The sequence below is a fragment of the Epinephelus moara genome, chromosome 8 (assembly GCF_006386435.1).
Source record: "Epinephelus moara isolate mb chromosome 8, YSFRI_EMoa_1.0, whole genome shotgun sequence".
NCBI lineage: Eukaryota > Metazoa > Chordata > Actinopteri > Perciformes > Serranidae > Epinephelus > Epinephelus moara.
The window spans coordinates 20,965,183-20,987,718 of record NC_065513.1 but is presented as its reverse complement, the minus strand read 5'-3'; the positions used below and the strand labels follow the sequence as shown (position 1 = coordinate 20,987,718).

At 44.3% G+C, this 22,536-nt stretch overlaps 1 protein-coding gene across 2 annotated transcripts in view; it reads right to left on the bottom strand.

Annotated features, from left to right (window-relative positions):
- Positions 1–22,149, bottom strand: part of fam222aa (family with sequence similarity 222 member Aa) — a 53,641-nt gene extending 31,492 nt beyond the window's left edge. For both annotated transcript variants that reach the window (XM_050050904.1, XM_050050905.1), the window contains exon 1: positions 21,230–22,149. Coding sequence is in view for 1 of the 2 variants with exons in the window: in XM_050050905.1 (XP_049906862.1) it covers positions 21,230–21,278 (49 nt within the window). In the remaining variant the exon portion in view is untranslated. The remainder of the gene's footprint in view (positions 1–21,229) is intronic.
- Positions 22,150–22,536: the final 387 nt, after the last annotated feature.

Genomic DNA, 22,536 nt, shown 5'->3' with positions numbered 1-22,536 from the left:
GACCCTGATCCACACACCAACAACAAAACAACACACAAACAAAAATTCTGAGGGGACGTTTGCCGACAGGCACGCACTCTGGGACATAAAAAAGGCATTGTTAACAAACCCCCCCAGCTCCACAAACAAGAGCCACTGATTCCCTAACAATACAAGCCCCTGGATGCACTCACCCACCAGCTCTGCACAACCTCACACCAGCACAATAAATAACCTGCACAACAAAAGGCCATTGTGTGTAAAAGCCTACAGTTTAGGCATTATTGCCATGATATACAGCGTTGGAATAACATATTGGCAGCCGATTCTTATATATACGATGCAGCATGTCACTGTTTTAGGGGCTTATACAGCCTCGTATGCTGTGCAGCTGTATTTATGAGAGGTTTCTCTGCAGATGAAGGGCATCTTGGCAAAAACACTCAGCTGTTAGCTTTCTATATTCCAGTCAGCTTCAATAGCTTCACCCATGGGATGAAGGGTGAGGAATGTCTGGCAGTCCAATAGCAGCGAGTCGTCTGTCATCTCTAATCAAAACACGCCTGCCTAGACTAATGTCAACCCTGTAATAGCAATGAGGACTAATTGACTTCACAGCCAACTGCTGCATCTTTGTGCTGGTTTCATTAATGGTAAATAACAGGCTCAGGAGGTGGCGAGCCTTCATGACTGTGTGGCAACCACATTCAAAATGTAGAAAATGCAAAGAGCTGAAGTCAAATTGAGATGAATGAAATTTAGATTCAGATTCATACAGAGACAGTGTAAACCTGTGAACCAGGCTGGATGGATGTGTTACAAATACTGGGATGAGGACTGCTGAAAAATCTTAAGAGTATAGATTTTCAACCTGAACACTATTCTGAGGGTAAAATTTAAGCCTGTCAGGTAGTACTTAAATAGCACGGCAGTTTCACCAATCAAATAGTTTTGATAGATACAAGCCTTCAGGTGGTTATGTTGGACTGGGCTCTGCCAGTTCTAGTGAGCAAAACGGGATCCCTTCTGCAGTCCAGCTCACATGGTTCTGTCTGCTCTTGGCTCCTGCACCACAGATTCATAACATACTCTGCTTCCTTGTGTGATTTTGAAATATAAAAAAGTCTCCACACATTTCACACATTGTAGCAGGCTTATTCCTCTACTACCATGGCTACCCAGGAAAACACTGCAATCGTAGGAAACAACCAGAGATGGCAAGTCTCTGATGTATTACATGTGCAGCTTTTGGTAGAGTTTACCACAGGAGCAGTTATGTAAGTCTCTGCATACTGCTCTTTTTTACACCTACACTATAGGGGAGCAGTGCACAGGGGCATGCAGCAAGCTAAGCCCTGATCAGCTTGACCTTGACATCACTTGATCACATGTGAAGTGCCCTAAGCATCTATGTGGGAGTGCACGGAAATGTTTCCTGACCTGAGAGCTAATTCACAGGCCATAGTAACAGCAGGTGAACATTTTTACCAAGCATATTCTTGCTGCCTATAAGATCACGATCAGAGTGTCGCTCAGAGATGTTTATGTGTCGTACTACAGACCTGACAGAGGAGGAAAATGTCAAGATTATAAAGAAGAACAAGACTGCAGAAACTGGTAGAGAAGACTCTGAACTGAGAAATATTCACAGTAAAAATAAGCATGGAAAACAATTTAAATGAAACCAACTTTAAACTCATTAAGCTTGAAGCTCAACAACACTATGCAGCAACAAAAACAGTGTGACAAGAGTCTAAATGCGCAATAGTACATCACAAGGAATTTAATTGTTCATTTGTAGCTTTAAAAAGCAGCAGACATTTCCTCGCGTTTAGAAAAATTAAAACTGAGCAAAGAGCAATGAGATGTAAAACATCGCTACAACAAAATAATCATGGGTCATAACTGACATTGTCTATCCGATTTTAAAAGCTGTGTGTCCTGTCCATGCCTGCAATCCCATGCTGGGAGAGACCCCTCGGTAAAAATCGGTTGGTTCCCAGCACAGTATAACCAAGGTGCTCTTACAACATGACTGAGCCTCTGTGCTCCTGCTGATGCCAGCGAGGGACTTTGAGCAATGAGAGCGTGGCTTAAGATTGTCAGACAAACCACAGGGGAAACACATCCTCTTCTTCTCTTATTGCCTCAGCCTTTGTTGCATTGTTTTGCGAGGCAGCAGCATCAGTTGTCATGTAATACCACTTTCACACAGAAGCCCTGCAATGTTGTGACATATTGAACAGATGCCGAGGGTAGCTGCGGAGTTTATGCTGAACTGTTGATCACAGGTACACCGGAGGACTTCTGTTGAGAAAATACCTCCGCAAAGGATCATTTAAAGTCTGGGTAAAGCAAAAATAAATATGTATTATGCAGTTGTCACACCACAGAAAAATGTGTCACTGATCACCCAGACAAATTTGAATGGATGAAGAAATCACAAAGTAGATAAAATTGGGTATCACAATCGTAAAAAAAATCTGCTCTGAGATGCTGGGGGGCGTGTCTACTAAAAAAAGCTGAAATGAAGAACAAGCTATTGCAAAGCGACAGACTCTTGTTAGCAGGTATCTTGCTAGCACAAAGCACACAATTAGCACTTGCTGACGGGTAGGTAAGTCGAAAGTCTAAGTCTAAGGACTGAAAGTTACATAAATGACGGCTAATTTGAGACAGAGAACAGAGATGTTTAATCATATATTTTAATAAACTGGAAAAGCTAAGAGAGCTTGTTGAATATAGCAAACTCACCACTCATACACACGGTAAACAAAATGACACTGATGCTATGCACTCTAACATTAGTTTTTTTGTATATATAAAAAGGATAGCTCCAGTGGATTCTGGATTTCTGACCATCACTGCTTGCTCCTGCAATGCGTGTTCTACTTCCGTCCATTCCCGCGGTTTATGTGTCTGCCCCCGCCTGCACTCGTGGCCTTGGGTGCTTTGGGTGCTCGGTAAGGACTGATTACATATGTACAGGATACGACAGTCAGTTAGGGTCGTCGAGGGTTTAACGGAGTTACATATGCACAGATCCAAACGTTAATCACATTCTGTGTCATGTTTTCAGGTAGATAACACCCTAGAAATTGTTATTGTTACTTATTTAATTATCTTTCGCAGAATAAAAGATGAATGAAACCCAAGGTTGGTTCTTAGCTGAAGCCAAAAAAAATAGCAGGTTCTCCTAAACCTGAAGTGCAAACCGTGATGACATCAGCGGGTGTGTCATATTCTACAGGTTGGAAAGAGAGGATGGAGGATGCAACAATGGAGAAGTCAAGTGAGAAATCGTAGGGAGGAAAAGAGCATGCAGTGGTGTAGTTGGTTCTTTCCTGTTTTTTTGGTGAAAACAAATGTCTGTATTAACAGAATAATAGTTGATGACACATCCTTGATTACAATGGTTCTGATAAACGTGGGCTGGTTTGCTAGATAGCACCAAGGTTTCAAGAATCCTGAATGGAAGCAGTTTAAGAACCAGAGCTAATGTGATGGGAAAAGGGTAAAAGAGGGCTAGTAAAGAGACTTGTTGTATTCAATAAATTGTGGAACCAGCAGTTTATTTTTTGACACTGTCTGCTCCTACCTGCAGCAAAGTTAAAACCGCCTGCTCAGGCAAGATTTGTGTCAGGTCCCACATAACCTGCGGGGTCCCAAACCAAATGCAGTGCTCTATTACAGTGCATCATCAAGCCATGATTTCAGGCCCACCCAAAAAGTTCTGGACAAATAAACAGTGACAAACAGTTCAATGGTTAACGTAACTCCACAATGCACAGCTACACAGCTACACAGCAGGTCAGAGTCTCTTCACATTTTCTGTCTAATGTCTTTCGAAAGAATTCTCTGATTTCCTTTACCCGGGCTGGAAATTAAATCTGGCTGCATTAAAAGCTAAAAATCACTCTAAAAAAACAGATTTGTGCTGCAGATGCAACCTCACAAGGCAGAACTTCCGAACATAAATCACAAACCCTCCACACTAACTTCAGCCAAATGTGAAAAATGAGCTGTGCTTTCTTGGTTTTCATGCTAGGATTTATATTTTCCTCACTAAACCTTATTACACACCATTTGTAAAGCATTGTTGATATTGCAAAATTTCTTATCCCAATGTGACACAATCCTTTATTGTCTCAGACAGGTCCATTCACAGCTTAACACAACAACAATAAAACAAGGGTTCTTTTTTCTCCCTCTACCCATCCTATGGTGGCTCACTTGAATATTCAAACAGTGTTCATTGTCTTTTTGTGTTGTGTTCATTGTTTGTTGTGCTGTCATTCCTCAGCTTGGCTCCTGAACTTCAAAGAAAGGCTTATGTCAATTTATGATGAAATGGAGTGAGCAGGCGAGAGAAAAGAGGGAGAGAGAGAGGGGAGGGGGGGAGAAAACCTTCACGCAAAATGGCCCTGCCTCAAAATGTATGCTTATTAATGGGTGTTCAATAAATCAATGGAATATAATTAAATTCAAACAATGTGATTTCGGCTCTCACTTGCCGAAGCCTGACTCCAAACATCGCTCTCTGCAGGGCCTAAGGTGACCCCAATTCCCATGGTCCAAAGGACGACTACGCCGTCTTTCACTGGAGGGTGTCATAGATCCAATAGTCAGTCATGCATAATATTAGTGTGTTGTGAAGCCCACAAGGCAATCAAATAGTGCACCGTCGAAATGTTGACACTGATCTCATTTGATATATTTGAAGTGTGACAAAGCCATTTTTGCTCTGCTGGATATTACGGACTATAAAAGAGAGGATGACACAAGTGCTCACAGCTAAGCTTGCTGGGAAAAGGAAGCAGGCTTTTTTTCCCTCCTCATTGCAGTTTCTGTCGCTGAGACTCAGCAGCCTTTCCCTTTACTCCATAATGTGTGCTATCCAGCTGTTGTCATCCTGCTCCTTCCCAAAGCCAGCCCTGACCATGCCAGCAGAGGGAATCCAATTGGACAGAGTGGGAGGTGAGTCTGCGGTTGGTAATCACCTGCTGGCTAAAGGCACAGATGGCACAAACACCAGCAAGATGTTGTCGTGCAGCAGCAATCCAAGAAGTCTTTCTGACAGGCCGACAGACAAACACAGAAACCTGAGAAACCCACAGCGAGCTGAGGAATCGCAGCATGCAGATTTGATGCAGAAACCTGGCAAGCTGGCAGCCAGCGAGCTACCTGAGGTGCGAAGAGTTAAAGCATCGATCTCCTGTTTTCACAGGCAAGGTCTTGGGGTCACTGCTCAATGATTGGGGAAAGTGAAAAAAATGGGCAGGTTGTAATGATTTAAAATGGTAGACGCTTTCCATGACAAAAGCAACCCGATAAGGGCTCGCGTTATCAGCAGGTTTGACCAGCCACGGAGAGAATTGAGAAGCGAGGTCATCACGGAGATAACAGCATATGTGCAGACTGATTATCTTTTCCCCTCTCAAGGATTTTTGATACATTTTGTCGCTCCTGTGATTTATTTGTTAGACCAAAGACTCGCTTCTGTTTCAGGTCTCAGAACTACACTTCAAGGAGAACATGGCTGGTCTCCACCTGTTAAGATTTACTCTTGAGCTGCCGTGACTTTAAATCTTCTGACACACTGGCGACAGTCAATTTAAGTTTCCAGCGGGATTAACAGAAGATATATGCTGATACATTTAACCACAACGGTTTGAGCGAGCGTGCAACTGTCACTGAAATCAGGTGCAGAGCCTGTTAGCTTTTCTCTCTCTGCTCCAGATGAAGGAAGTTGGACGGAGTCATTTAGTTTATTGATGTTGCTAGCAGAGATTTTTTATGGTAGTCAAGGCTCCCAACACATCAAACATATCAGAGTAAAAACGCCCCGGAGACATCCCTCTTCCTGAAGACTCCCCAGCAGACGAGCTCCTTCTGCTCTGTGTGTTACTGCTCGGTGCCTTGGTTTGTCCTTCACAAGAGACAGGTAACACTGCCAAGACCCAGTAATTAGTGCAGATGGAGACTGTAATACTCTCTTCCCCTCCCTGCAGAAATGCCAAGGGAGGCAATCTATAAATTCCTGCATATTAATGCAATTTAAAACCACTCCAGACACCTTGCTGGAGGCAGGTGATAAAAAGGTGAAAGGCAGACTACCTGGCACACAGCTGCTGATATGTCGGTGACATCAGTCCTGTCTCAGCAACTTCCTGGCCCCCATCACACTCACACACACACACACACACACACACACACACACACACCAAAATAACTTGATAATCTATCTCCTTTCTCAGAAAATGCTCTCCAAATCCTGACCTTAGGCCTTACAACTGGGTCTCTATCAATAATTAAATGGTAATCTAAAAACCCATTTTAGTTGGGTCATCTTTCTGCGCCATTGTCCCTGCTTCTCTTCTTCCTTCGTCTATTTTTTCCTCTTTCTGTAAGATCTAGTTAGAGATTCCATTAGCATGAGAGAGCAGGCTGGTAATTGTCTTCACCCTACTGAGTGATCCCTGGATAGAGGATTAGGCAGAGAGAAAGCCCTATTTCAACTCGGAGCACAGATGCTGCCCAAAGCCACCCACTCCAGATTAGATTAGACTGCAGAGGGATGAAACCGACTGGTAACTTCAAGCAACATTAAACAGAAAGTGTGGACAGGAGGTTAAAACCAATAAACTTTTGTTCACCTTTCACCACCAGCTGTGACCGCCCCCCTCACTTCTTTTCTTTTTTCTCCCCTCTTTTTGGAAATTTTCTTTTTAATCTACTAATATGCTTTTCTGTTGAAAATGGGGACTGGGGGAAGGCAGCTTATAATTTTTCTCTCTCTCTCTGATATACACAGAGTATTTAGAGCTGAATCTCCCTAAATCATCCCCCTGGGCCACCCTGTCCGTCACTAATCTGCCCGCCGCCGCCCACTCATAAGGAGGTGTCACATTTCTGGCACTCCTCCATGGGATAAGTACTTCAAACACCAGAGCTTCTCCTCTTGACCTTTCCACGGAGATGATCGATTAAGCCCGTTGGATTTATTCCATAAACAGGCAACCATTACATCAAAAAGGCGAGGAATTTACCTCAGAGGCAGAACTTAAAATCCATATAAGCTTCATGAGGGTTCCAATTTTTATTGGCTTTTTCAATCCACTTCTCGCAGCACATTAATAAGCACCGAGCCTTTTCAGGGGCTGTTTTGGTATCTGAATCACTGCAGTTCTCTACCTGTAATTATTGAAGCAAATCACAATGACACCAGAGTGAAATTCAATGGCTATCTATACTCCATAAAACCCGTGATGCAGAAAAACTGTTTAGCTCGCTCCTCCCTGTCATAGTGGGTGAGTACAAAATGACTGAAAAGTTTCAAAGTAAAACAGTGCAAATATGGCTGCTTTGTTACAAACAGCACTGTGGAAAGTCTTCCCTCTGCCTTTTACCTGTCCAGGAAGCTCTGTGGGGGTAAACCAAGAAACACCAAGGCCAGTAAAAGGTCTGCTGCTCGCTTGCTGCATGAGCCATTAAGTTACAACACTGCAGCCTTCCTGTTTTCATGCTTGAACACTTTCTACATGCTTTCAACAAGGACAGGACCAAACAATGTCGAGTGAAACACCGGAGAGGAGAAACCCAAGAAGACAAAGAGCAGTTCAACGACAGAATGCTTTAAACCACAACAAATCATGCGTCACTTCGAATCCCATTTATGAAAGTTAAAACAAGAAATCTAAAACCAGTTTCATTTAACCAAAAAAAAAAAAGAAAAAAAAAAGGAAACTGCCCTCTAAGGAGCTCGACCAGACTCCTCCTGTTTGTGATCACAGTGGCCAGCGAGCTCGGCTTCAGCTCTGAGGGACTCCTGCTCTATGGTAATCATATTCTATTTGAATAATGAGGCAATACCACCACTCCTGCCGCCCATTCCCCTTGCATCCTTGACTGGAGTCTTTGATAGACACTAATTCTAGCTCCATCTATAAAGCTCCTCTCATGCATTTTTAATAGAATCTATTACTTTAGGATTAAATTATAAAAGACTGTCCTCCTTAAATTTTTAATAGTTTGCATAATTGGTATCAGGGCCTGAATGCGAACCATAAAAACCCAGTTTGTACAGGACTGCGCTGCGGAACGAGCCAGACAAAACCACACAGCACCGTTGCACAAAAATGACACACATGGCACAACACTATCACAGACGAGCACATATCTGCACGCGCCTGTGCGCGCACATGCGAGCAAGGCCATTATTGCTTTGGGTTCATTGCCGTGGAGAATAAGGTGGAGTGAGCTCAGCGCTGTGAATGAAGGGGACAATAAGGTCAGGGACCATGAGAGCTGCCTTTGGCTGCTGAGTTCCTACAGGAGCCTGAGGCACGAGGAGTCACCTGATGGAAACAGGAGACATAAAGCAGGTGTCCATAGACACCTGCTGCCACTGATGTCAACTGTGACCACAACACTCGCCGGGCCAAACAGCAAAAACTACTTAGCAGGTTTACAGCTTCCTTTTGTCCCCACAGTCAACGATAACTGTGTTCAGTCAGCTTAAATGGAAATGTATTTCGCTTCTCTGTTCCTGGTTCCAGGCAGATCAGCCATGAGTTAAATGTCATCTGCACTCTCTCACTCTCACTCTCTGCATCTCCAGCTCAGCTCTTTCCAACAACAGACACAGCATACAGGAGAGCAAATGTGTCTGAGGCATCTCCTCTAAACTAGAGCCCCCTTAGAAATCTATGCACGTCACCATCCCCCAAATTAGCACCGCAGGGACACCCCCCTCACCGCCCCCGCCTGCTGGCGGCAGCTCTTTGGCATATCTGTACCGGGGAAAATATTTCACACTGTATGAATTATTAAGTGCGGGGCCAGTGCTAAGCAGTGTGGAGATAGACCAGTTATTCACAGCTCTATTGGGACGGATGCGTCGGAAACCCGGGCCGCTCGCCTATCAGATCGTTTGTCACGAGCGATAGACAATTTACAGTGAGAGAATTTTTCAATTTATTCATTCTGCTGTCACTGCAGTTTTCTACCTCCACTCATTCCACATGGCAGCCCCCTCCTCCTTTAACTCTGTCTCGTCTGGTGAGGGGGCTCCACGCCTGAACCAACCGCCTGTCTCTCTGTCTGAAACTGTTGCTCACTTCGTCTTTCCTCAGCCTGCGGAGAAAGGTGGAGGTGAAACACATGTGCTAAAGACATGAGGGGAGCAGATCCTGCTACTTTAATCATCTTAGCTGAAGTAATGGTGTGTTGGGAACGTCCTGTGACAGCTGAGGGGTTCAGGCCCCAGTGTTGAAGCTGTGGCTGACGGAGGCTCAGTGATAAAGGATAAGAACAGGAAACAAGGCAGATGCGGGTGCTTTTAGGACCCCCCTTTAGATACAAAGAAAAGAGAGAACTGAATTAAACTGCAGCTGACTTACTTACACTGTCAAAAGTGAGTTTACGCATGAAAGAGAGAAAACAGTTTGTAAAAGCCTAGATAATGAATAAATATGTACAACTATTTAGGTCTGAATTGCCATAAAATAATCTTTCCAAAGGCAAAATCATCCCAAACACAGTTTTTTTCTTTTAGTTGATGGGAATTGTATTCAGGAGAAAGAAAAGGATCCCAGAGGATAGTATCCTGCTTATTTTCACTTAAGAGAAAATGCCAAATAACAACTCCCACGCAGATAGACAGAGGACCTCAGCACAAATGTCTGGCAGACTGCAATTTCAACATTAATTACTGAAGGTGAACCAGCAGTCAAAACAGCCACAGATTTGCTTTTTGTTCACAAATGCTCCATTAAAGAGGACGAACCAGGAAACAGACCAGCCTCAACAGCCTAAGCAGCACTCTTCCACTATTTTAAGAGATGGGAACTCAAATTCAGGAGAGACAAAACACGGATAATGTTTTTGAAAGGTTTTTTTTCTTTCTAAGCTGAATATACAAGAGAAATAGAAAATGACATCAGCAGCTTTGTTGGTCTAAATGCTCAGTGAGAGCAGTTTGACCTGTAAAGCAGCCCAGAGTGTTTCTCTATCTGTGATGCCCTTTGAAAGCCTGACGCAAACGGCTTGCACTGAATAGGCCTTGATGTGAAAGGCAGAGATGTTAGATAAATGTCCTCCCAGCCAAGGCCTCTGCCCTCTTCCTGATGATGCATTCTTATACTCAAATGCCCACTCCCCCCTTACACACACACACACACACACACACACACATATACACACACACATAGAAACACAGACAGTGCCAACAATCCCACTGAGGGCAGCATTTGTTTGGGGACAAGGTGACCCTGTTGCCTAGGGGCCTGTGAAAAGGCACAATGAAGGCCTCTCATCCTGCACACACCCAGCCGGCTGTGTTGGGCTGATGACGGGTGGAGGGGTGGGGTGTGAGGGGCATCACAACACCCTGCTACTGCAGTTTTAAAACCCTATTCAGGAAGCCCCCTGAGATAGCTCCTTTCACACCCTGCACAGACGGAGCAAAATCCCCGCTTGTAACCCTGAGTCACGCAGTCAACAGATGGAGCAGCTATTGAGTGAAGGATCGCGCCGGCAGAGGCGGCTCCCCATCCATCCCCGCTGGAAACAATGGGGCAGCAGGTCAAGAGTGCTGTCTCCAGAAGGAGGGGTCAGGGAGGAGGGGCATGCTCCGACACAGTCGAGCTATGTGAGCGCTTTGAAACTGGCGGAACCCAGAGAATCTTTTTTGGATGACGGGTGGAGGGGAGGAGGAGGCTCGTGGCTGGCTGCCGGGGATCAGACTCAGGTGGTGGGGGCTTGTGTGTGAATCTGGGACAGCAGTGTTTGTGTTTAACCTGCAAACAAGAACAAAAAGACATCCCTGCGTGCGCACATTTGCATGTTCAGAGGAAACACAGCTTCGCAGTTTAACGCACATTTCAAGGACCAACTGTTACAGACACTCGCTTGTCTTTGTGCACAAAAAGAGAGAACTTCATTGTTGATAAAAAGCACTGCAGTGAGGCTATATACACAGAGAGTAGAGAAAACCTTTACTACTGCAAAACTGTTGCAGCGCCCTCAGGACATTTTTTCATAAAACAAAAAAAACTGAAGTGGATATACTTAAAACTGGTGTCAGATATTACACAACCATGCCACAATCTTTCTAGTTATTAAAGTACATAATTAAAAAAACAAATGCTTCACTTCACTGATTCCTTATTGTTCAGACTCTCTGTATTCTCCCAGGAGCATCATGTGAGATTACAGCGAAGTGTCAGAATGAAGCCTATAAAAATAGTGGTTCATATTGTTCTGAAGTCGTTATTAATGGATCAATTTGCTGTGTTTTCAAAGCAACCGTGAGATGGAGGGTGAACTGCTATGAATAGCTACATGCTTAAATGCTCATGCGTGTGTGCATGCACGGGTGCGTGATCACACAGATGATCACAAAGCAGTCATAGTTCCCTGTAGGGGAAAGTATATCCATTTCCATTGACCAGCAGTCTTGCTATCATGTGGCTCTGACCTGGGAGTCAATTAGTCATCTAGGTTGTCCTGCCTCAATGGGTTTCTTTCTCTGGATCCGGGACGAGACAAAGACACGAGGAAGGTATACGATGATCGCATAACTTCAGTATCTTTATATGCCGTAAACATCCCAACTACTGAGCTGCCAAATACTGCCGCCACATGTTCCTCATCCTTGAAAGGTTTAGTTTATAGGGCTATTTTGCACAGGAAGGCTCTCATTACAAAGCAGAAGGTGTCAGGAGCATTGTAGCAATTCTCCATTAACAACCACTTGACAAGAAAGTACAGAGACTCAAAAAAGACTTTCTACCACTTGGGAAATGTTCACAAATCACACCTAATTAAACACAAAAGCCTAGTCCATGAAATCAGAGTGCAGAAAGCCTTTCGAGATTGAGGCGTGATAGGTTTTTCTGGGTTGCAAGAAACATACATTTGTGTGAAAGGACACCTTATTTCATCCATGTTTGTGTTTCCCTCAAACAAATTGTCAGCTCAGACAGAGGGACAAAGGGCTGAGCTGTAATTCTTCCTTCCCTAGGTCACATCACAATGCATCAGTGGTTTGCCATTTCAGAATATGCCTCTGTTATGCTGTTTGAGCCCAGAACTGAAAAAAAAATTAAAGCCCATTCCAACCACGCTGAAAGGGATCAATAAGTGTATAGAGAAAGAAAATGGCCATAAACACAGAGGCTTTTATTCAGAGTGCCATGATGCAGATGAAAGCACAGAATGCACCTGGAGAGCAAAGCTGAGAGCAGCAGAAGACAAGAGAGCCCTCAGAGTTATCAGGTGGGGCCAGAGAGCGCTGGCTATATTCAGACCTCAGCACCATCTATCTCAACAGCAGCTATTAGATTTCTAATATTGTTGGTTTTAACGGAGGCTCGGCTTTCCTGCCACAATGAGACGGATTCAGCCCCAGTTGCCCCCTTTTCCTTTTCAGTGTGGTCTCACAAGGTCCTCTCGGTTTTCTGCAAACAATACTGCCGGGCTGCGGCCCTTATTTAAAAGATTAATAGGATGCTGTCTTGGCAGAGAAGCAACCAGTGAGGTTTCTGTGACAGCAGAAAAAGTGTGAAAACAAGGCAAAGAGGAGAGACCATTGTCACGGTTACCAACTGGCTGCCGCAGCTCAATTGAGATAGCTGTGGCTTTCAAGCCCAGCTGTCAATCACAGCAGCAGGCATCAATGGGGGAAATTTGAATGATAAAACGATAAGTCATGAGCAGGCGATTTTGCTGTCATCGGGACAGGGGCTGTTTGAGTGTAACTCACTATGGGTGGAGAGATTTCACTGCAGCCATATGGAATTTGGTTTTGCCTCGAGTTGCTGGCTTCACCCCTCAATCATGACAGAATGTGTAATCACCAAATGTCTTCCTCTCAATCCCTGTTACAATTGGCAGCACGGTGCTGTCACCAGAGATGGGGGAACAAAATGGAAAGCTGACTAAAAGACAAGCTTTAAGTGACACTTAATTTGAGATACCCAGGCATTCTCTCAGCTCCAGTAAACAGGATCCATCAAACTTCGCCCAGAGCCTGTATGAGTCTGCAGCTGTCTGTAGGGAGAAGCACAGTATGCCTGAGAGGCCCTCGGTTACCAAGAGGACTGATGAAGAAATCAAGTGCTTTAAAAGTTCCTAAAAACAACAAGAAGAGGCACAGGAATGATAATGACACTTTCAAAGAGCACATTTTCATCTCATCCATGTCTACAGCAACACTCAAAGCGTTTCCTTCTTTAAAGACAAACCCACAAAAAAAAAAAAAAAAAAGCATGACAGAAGCTAATGACAGCCTCAGAGAAGACAACAGAGAGGGTAAAAAAAACCACAAGTGAGCTGGTGAGGAAGTAAGAGAAAAATACTGAACAGCTGCTTTCTCCCTTCTTCCCTTTGCTCATCCCAAGAGAGAGTCCCATGCGATCTCCCTGATCCTAGTTTGTGGCTGACAGAGGGGACCGCAGCTCAGCTCATCTCCCCACTCACATGGCTCTGTGCCCCCCCCCTCACCGCCTGCTGCCAGGAGGAAAAGATGGTGAGGAGGGGGAGTGGGGGGGCTACATCAAGGAGAGACTCTCCCAGTGGGTTCTCGTCAGTTCCAGGCCATTGCACCTTGCTCGCTGGGATTTTGTTTACACACACACACACACACAGACAGGCGCACACACACACACACACACATATCCATGCCGAGGCAGATGACTATTAATGGATACGATAATGTGGTGTGTGTTTTTTGGCTGTACAGTCGCATGTTTTGTTTTTAGGAACCCTTGTAATAATCGCTTCGGTGACAGATCACTGGACGTTGGTGACAAAAAAAAAAAAGAAAAAAGTTTGCTGCCTCGCAGAGCTTATTTAAGTGGCACAGGAGCAGATAACGTTCAATCAAAACCCAGTGATACGGTTGATGTGGTCAGCGGTAATGTGCAGCCAAAAGGCCTGACACACTTTCATGGTCTTTGGGGACGAGCAGAGAACGGCAGGCTGCCCTTGTGCGTTCAGTCTCTGCAGATGTTGCCTTGGAGAGCGGCTGACTGGCTGGCTGCGGTGACAGCTGGACAGCTGTTCCTATAGACGCAGCCACAGAAGCATGCCATAGAGATGGGGGTGGGGGATAGCGCTGTATGTTTAGTTTATCTGTATGAAGTTCCCAGGACGTGCAAAGCTGTCACTCTTAGCAATGGTGCATGAGCCTGGATATGGAAAGATGGCACCGAACGGGATGCAGAGAGAGAGAGAGAGCACAGATGGGTAAATATCAGACACGGCTGACATTATTTGAAGAAGCTCCATTAACAAAACAGATTTTTTTTGTGAATTGTAATTTGTCTATCCAAAAATGAACAGTCTAATGCGACACCAACTGGCTACACTGGCATAAGTCAAAACATTTAATTTGATCCACGAGGTCTGTTTTATCATTATAAACATGTAAAAGTTTAATATGAACTTCATGGAGAATTTCAAATGAATTTTTTACTTCTTCATAAAAGATGGGAGGAAGGAAATCTATTTCCAACAGCAGAGAGGATAATTGGCTGAGCGTTAAAATGACTCTGGACTTTGTGCCAACATCAGTGGCTGCTGGTGATGAAAGGCAGTTTAAATTGGGGTCATGTCCAGATATTATACCTTTATCCTGCCACTTAAAAACACGGTTACCTAAAATTATGGAGACCTGCTGGAGAACAGTGCAGGTTGAACAGCCTACAGATTAACGTCCCGACTGAGGAGTAAGATTCGAGAAAAAAAAAAAGGCAGCTGAAAAAGAATTGAAATGTTGGAAAACACTCAGCAGTATTAAATGTTGTCATCTGCTGAATAAACACACTGCAAATCATGAGTTAAACAGCCTGGATTGACGCCAGTCACTTCCGCCAAAACTCTCTTTTCCTAAGCAGGCCAGGCTATTCATTATGCCACAAAAGGTCAGCAATTTGTTCAACTCAATAAAAATGTTAATAAAACTAAGAGCTCACAAGAAGAAGCACTCCTAGCCTCTGGTCGGCCATCAAAAAGCAGGAATATGTGACTGTGTGCGCAGATGCATCTATTTGAATGCAACGTTGCCACTGCAGCATTACAGAGGTCAAAGGTTGAACAGCAGCAGCTATCTAGCAGGAAATATAGCTTTGGCCTCGTCGTAATCCAGGTCAAACTCCACCAACTGCTCAACCCAAAGCAGATATAAACACATGCTGACAAACACGCACACAAATCTACAATAACCAGGAGTTGATAAGCACCCCCCCAAACCCCACCCCACACACAAACACACACACCAAAATCTCCAATTCCAGCTCGCACCCTCAACCCACTCTGCTAAATAAATGAAAAGACCCATTAGGCAGATTTCAAAGGCCGGCAGTGGGCTTATAATTATATATGAAATCTTTTAGGAGGAAAAAAGTGATTACTCTGGATGCAAGTCTGGAAGTGGGTGGGGGTGGGTTATTGCTAAGCAACCAGTCATTATCCTCCAGAGTGGAGCGAGGTGACCGGCCATCCGTCTAACTCCGGTGGCTTGCCTGGCTCCTGTGCAAACCCCCCCCCACCGCCGCCGCCGCCACCACCACCTCCTTCTTTTCCTCCGCCACTCTCTCTCCCTCTTCCTCGCTCTCTCTCTGCCGTCTCCCCGTCCGAATACAAACAGAGATAAAGAACGCTGCAATCGCTCTTGACACACAAATAGGTTAACACAATAAAGCCGGCTTTGCCTGGCTCACTCGAGGGAGGAAAGCAATTCCAGCAGCAGGCAGGAGGTAATAAAACAGGGCTAGGAGTGTGTGTGTGTCTGCGTGTGTGTGTCTGTGTGTGAGTGTGTGTGTGTGTGTGTCCATACATGTCCTCATGTCAATGTTCCTATGTTTTTGTATGTGAGTGGAGGCAGGCACACATAAGCTCTTTGGCCTCGGGGCCTAATATCCCACGGATTTCCAGCCCTTTCTTGACACAAATAATAACACGGGAGAAAATGACGGAAATTCCAGGCTACTCCTCCATTTAGATTAAGGAAATGGTTGCTTTATATTAACAATATAGCTGACCTGCATCAGCCCTATACAAACACATAAACGTTTCCCTAAGGGTTATATGCTGCCTCTCTTATAAATGGTCTCCAGCTTGGTTAAAATTCAACAAGTAAAATTGAATGAGTTTTATCTGTGCAAGCCTCAGCTTACTCTCCCTGATGTGGCTGCCAGGCCTGGCAATAAATGATAAAAATCTCCAGAGTTTTATTAAATCGTGTTGCATTCACGCTGAACTGAAGGAAAATGGTGAGGTGGCTTCTGCAATTACAATCCGGACCAGACAACATTGTTTTCTCCAGTCAGTGGAAATTTCATTACCTTACAGCAACCGCCTTAGAATTGGGTAATAGCCTCTTTTTGTCACAGACACAAACCGTCTGTGGGAGGTGTGACACTCCATAAGTGTTATCCATTTGCAACAATATGTATCCAGCCAGTCACAGTCCGGATGCTGGTCAGCATAATGTGCACCGTTATTCAGTGATATGAAGGAACTGCATTGTGGAAACAGTGGTCAATAGCTAATTCCTGGATTGACTGTCGTGTAATCAAACGCATTGAACCTTAATACATCCGTGTAGCTGACGTATCTGTCCTCAGGCTATTATAGACAGATGACGTGGGTCACACATGGCCCCATCTCTCGCATGTCAATAACGAGAGAGGGCAAGCACGTTTTTTTTTTTCCTGTGGAATGACTGAACTGTGAAGAAACCCCAATTAAAGCTTGTGTAGAAAGTTCCACACATTTAGGTCAAACAGGATAGCTATTTGTAAGTGTCAATCAATTCCCCTGCTTTTACCTGCTGTTCCTTCAACCAGGTAATCAAACAGCACGGATGCAAAGTGGTGGTCACTGTCAACAGGGAATAAATTACCAAAGCATGACGAGAAAACACCTTATCAGTCTGATGTATATCCTGCTTCTGCAGAAAGCTACAAAGCCCCAGGGAGAGCAGTCAACCAAAATGCAGGGAGATGGAGATTAGGATGATGTGCAGTTCCTTGTTCCATTAAAGTTTGATCTTCCTCAATAGCCGAGGAGAATCAGATATCTCCCATTCAAGATTAAAGTACACCAGCATAGAGGGAGAGATTAATCAGAGGCCTGCATGAGATAAAACAGCCTTGCTTCTGGCATGGAAAACAGTGGCAATAAAGAGTTCAGCTGATAATGTGAAACATGGCGAGGCACAATAGCAAATCAAACAGCACGCACGGGCCTCCAAAACAAATCAAAGCGCAGACTAGACTGCGATACAGTGGCTGAAGAAGTACAGCAGGGTCTGATCTGATAGTAACCAAGGCCTTCATTTTATTACTGGTTAAGGTTGAAGAGGGCACACTGAGGATTTTCCCATGTTGCTCACTGTCGCCAGGCTCTCATTCCCTCTCCTCCTCCTCTCCTTGAGATCAATGGCGCTGGGGTGATTTCACAGCAGCCTGCACTGTCACCCAGAACAAATCAATGTGACCATGAGGAAGGCAAGAGCGGCATTGTTTTTAAGGAGAGCAAATTCGCTGTTGGAGAGCTTGTCAGATTTGCTTTATTCTCTTTCTTCCACCAAGAACACTTTGGAAGGAGCCTGCCTACCCTCACTTTTCTGGCTGGGTTATTGAGCAAACTATAAACTGCACAGCCTCTCTATGCTAGTGTACTCATTAACCACATATAAACTGCACAGTTCCTGCTGACTATATTTCACATGCACAAGGGCATTTTCAAACACAAAAAATGGACTAACCGCCCTAACCTTTGCAAATTAAAGGCTGTACATTAACCTCGGGGGCCTGGTGAGACGTGACTTCCATTCAGTCTGACAGGGGGTGAGAGGGGAAGAGAGGGAGGGGGTCAGGGGATCGTCACTGTCCGTCATGCGCTAAGTGGCGGCAGATAACCCTGATGAAGAGCTGCCAACGTCTACCATCACAGCAGATGACTTGAGCAGAGCTGTGGTCAGGTGAACCTCTTTACTAAAGCCAAAACAACAGGAAATGATTGGCGGAGTAACGAGCAGAGAACCACACGGCATCTCACTAACATATAGCACTCATCTGAAACACTGCAGGGGTGCATGTATGCAATCACACACCTGTAGTCTATTTTTGTGTAGCTACTCCACATCAAACACAAACAATGCTTGTGTTGAAATGCTTAAGCTGTTTGATGCCTGCACTGTATTTAAAGTTGTACACGTCTCCATCAATTTATGGAACATTTTTGCATTCTTTTGTGTGATATGAAGCTAATAAGATTGAGGGTCAATCACCCTGCAGTAAATAGATATAGTGTTCAGTCTGATGTATTGTAGAAGCTAACCACATCAAGCATAAAGAACTTGTGCAACCTGCAAACACTACATCAAATACACAAACAGAACCATTCCTGCTTATCCTGCCTGTACATTTAATGTCAAATCCCATCAACGCCGCCATCTCTGCTGGAAACTGAACGCCGCTTTCACCTCTATTCATTCACACTGACTGGCGGAAGGGTGTGTTTGTTTCTCCACAATCATTTCTCCGTAATGCTTTTTGTTTTATGTCGCTTTTTTTTTTTTCATGCTCTGTCTCCACATCCTGATGTGCAAGACAAATCTGGCTGCAGGGACAACAGAGTTTATAGTAAATCATGTAATATTGTAAAGTACAAGAAAGGGCACGTCTCTTTTGTTTGCCTGCACATGAAGAGTGTTAAAACAAGGACTGTTTGTAGACTTTTCCTGAAATGAAACACTTTGATCAGGCGTCTAATGAGCTGCCGGTGACATGGCTTTGAGAGAAAACGTTCATGTTCCTTAAAGTGTCCGATGATATTAAGAAGAAGATGCTTTCCTAGGACGTCAGAAAATCTAGCCCTCTCTTTTCTTTGACAGGAGACTGAAATGTTTTTCATGATTATTTACATCTACGGTATATTTTCTCTCCAGATGGAGTTCGTGGACGGTGAATCTACTTTAAAAATGTTTTTTTATAAAGAAGCGCTTTAATTAATAGAGTCCACACAAGAACGGACATGCATGGCTGAGACACTTCAGGGGTGGGTAGATCTTTAGAAACATGCACACCCTCTCTCTCCCTCTCTCTCTCTCTCTCTCTCTCTCTCACACACACACACACAAACACACACACACACACACACACACATATGTATCTACTATTTTAGTCATCTTAAGTGCCAAAATGAGTTTTGCTGCCTCTGGGTAGGTATTGAGACAATCAAACCATGCAGGGATTAAAAAAGATTAATACACAGCGCAGGAAATTAAACTTCAGTGACTTTAACGATATTCATGAGTAGAGCTCACTTATTCACTTCAGGCAGGCGCTTTAATAAGCAAAGAATACAGTAAGGAACCCAAACGCTATCAATCAATCAAACTGATATGCAATTTGAGTTGCAAATTGATAAAAAAACGCCAGGCTTCTTTTGCTGTATTTCTTTTTATTAATACGATGCTAAAATATGTTCTTCACCTTCCAGCTGTTGCAGGCATTAATGAGTAGATCAGATTTTGCTTTCATAATTTAGGTTTTCATTATTTCATCAGTGAGTAAAGAAGAAAAGGAATAAATTGCTGATGTGATGGGGTTTATGCAACACAAGTTTTTTTCACCAAGAAATGTTTCTGAAGATTATTCCTGGACTCTTTTGGCTTTGTTTGACAGTTGATATTAGAGAGCAACAGGAAACATGGTGAAAGCGAGAGGAAGATGAAATGTGGTAAAGTCTTGCAGCAGGACACTTGAAGGTCCAATGTTACAGGAATAAAAAAAGATCTAACAGCAAGCCAGAAAATAAAGAGGCAAAAACAAGAGCTACAAACTCCAAAAGGTAATTCAGTGACCTAGATATTAAAGCTTTTCTGCCATTCTGTTCTCCCCTGCCTTGTCCAACCTTCATGTTGAGTTAAGGCAAGCATTATGCTGGGAAGACTATTTGTTTAGGTGAGGAGCAGCCGCAGAGCTAATATGAGCACAATTTGCTCAGCAGGTCATAGGCGCAGAGTGGAGGAAGTAAATGAGGCAGTTCTGCCCCCTCGGGTGCAGCCCCTGCCTCATACATCACTGGATGTTTTATTCAATACAGCCAGGAAGGCTCTATGGCAGGTGCCCTGACTGTGGGGGCGCCTGCCCTGCTGTAGGGGCCCATATTACATTCAGTGAGCTGCCTGTCTGCGGGGCTGCTGGAGAGAGAATGACTGGAGCCGGTGAGGAAGATAAATTTTGAGGATGCTTGTAGTCTAATGATAAAACATACTGTGTGCAGCTTTTTCACTGCACAGTCAGCATAATGTGCAGGCTCATTTATGTGCAGTGTGAGCGATGAAGCTAAATATTGCAAAGCAACCTCAGCAACCCATGAAGCTCAAAGTTCACACAAGTGGAAACAACCTAAACTTTATCAACCAGCACTCATATTAAAACAAACCATGGATTGAAGTTTCATTCGGGATAATCAGACTTTTCTGTTTGCATTCATGGCTCGGACTGCAGAGGACAAATTTGCTGAGGAATTCACAGGACAATGACAAATTACCTCCAGACCCCAATGCAGCACAGAGCATCATCCATGTCGCCGAGCACAAAGTGAAAAGTTTTACAGTCTTCCGCACGTACCTCCATGAATTTTACGAGTTCCTTGATAAAAGCCTGTCACAATATGCAGGCACACTATAAAAAGAGATTGTATATCATTAACACCCCAGGGTGAAAAATCACTAATTGCAGCAGTCACTATAGTCAACCTCCCCACACGCAGTGACGCACGGGGGCGTGCAGATGAGAAATTTGCACCTTTTGCTCTGAGCCGCAACTCCTCTAGTGCCACATATCCCTGCCTGTGGTGCCTGCGGTGCGATACCCTCGACAATACACTTAATTGCTACCCATACTTGAAAAGACCAATATTACACATCAAAGCAGTTCCTAAAGCCATTCGGGAGCGGCTCTCTAACAAGTCGATTTTACAACACTTCCTTTATTGTGGGTCACGCATGGAAACAAAGGCTTTAAATCTGAGACATCGTTATGTGGGCAGCATCATAAAAGCAGCATTTACAAACATTCATTATTTTCTGCTGCTCCTCCGTTTACCATCCCAAACGGATCCAGCGAGGCTCTGACAGTAACTACCTTAATGGTTACAAAGAATGACCCAAACCATCCTGAATCCCCAAGACTTAGAGAAAAAATAAATTACCATAAAATATATTTACCATAAATTGCTCCGTAGTGCAGACTAGAACTCCATGCAGATTGTAGCATTCACTGAGCAATCTGCCTCATACTTCTGCGGTCCAAATTAAAAAGGATTCATTCTGTTCTCCAAAATCCAGCAGCCGCTTTGTCGATGTCAAATGTTGATTAAGTTTATCCTCCTCTTCCGATGGTATGCAAATATACCGGTAACCCTGCGAATTAGATTCCACACTCTAGCCTCTAGCATGCAAAGTTAATAAGCTTTGCCTTTTTTCTCGACTCGGCTGCCAATTTTTGTCGAGGGCAAAAGCGCAGGTCGGCAATTTCAGGAGCGTCCTCGGAAGGATTGCGCACCAAGTGCGCTTCGTGTTTTTAACGTTTAGCCTCCGGAACAAAGTAAAAGGTCCTGGTTGTTCTTCTTTTTGCTTGTAGATACCTCCAAATATCAGAGCCGATAGTCGAAAGATTGGATCGTTGAACTGCTACGCAGTATTCCAAAATCCACCGCTGTTACGCATGGGTTTAAAGTGGTCCGCCTGCTCACTATAGACGACCTTAGGTGAAATGTATCGTGCGAATGTTTGTAATATTATCTAGGCAATATTGTGTGAAGGTACCCTGAAAGAAATCAAGGCTGGGCCAAAGCAGCTGCCTGAAATATCCTAAACTGATGCGATGTAGAAAAAAAAAAAAAATCCCGGTGATCAGGCTCTGCTCCGTCCGTCACTTTCTCCGCGGTGTCGGCAGCCTCTCTGAGATGTCTTGCCTCCCGATTATGACTCAGATTTCCAGCCGAGGCTGTGGAGTAACCTCGATAGCAAAGCTCCGAGATACTCTCTTTGGTGTATAAACCAAATAAGAAACGGTTACGTCTGAATAAAGAGCTAGCAGCTTCAGGCAGCTCCGGGATGCGGTCCTGCCCTTGTGCCGAGCTGCCGAGACTGACAATAACCCGGAACGCTGCAGACTGTCAGGCTGCACAGACCGCCCACCGACCAATCACTGTACTGAGGGAATAGAAACATTCCCACGGGTTGGCCAATCATCGGTAATTGAGGACTGTTACCATAGAGATGCTCGGCGTCCAAGCGTCTGAAACCACGTTGTTTATTCGCGGAAAAAAAGAAAAAAAAACCGCCTGATATAAATTGCCGTGGCAGAATGTAGATTGAGATCTTTAATCACTCCTTCATCCTTATCAGCAGCCTAGTTAAAGGTTAAAGGCACTGTCCCTCTATGGGAGGACCTGGGCTCAAACCTGCAGGCATCTGCTCTGCAGACGTGCCCTTGAGCAAGAGACTGAATCACTTCAAGCCGCAGGAAT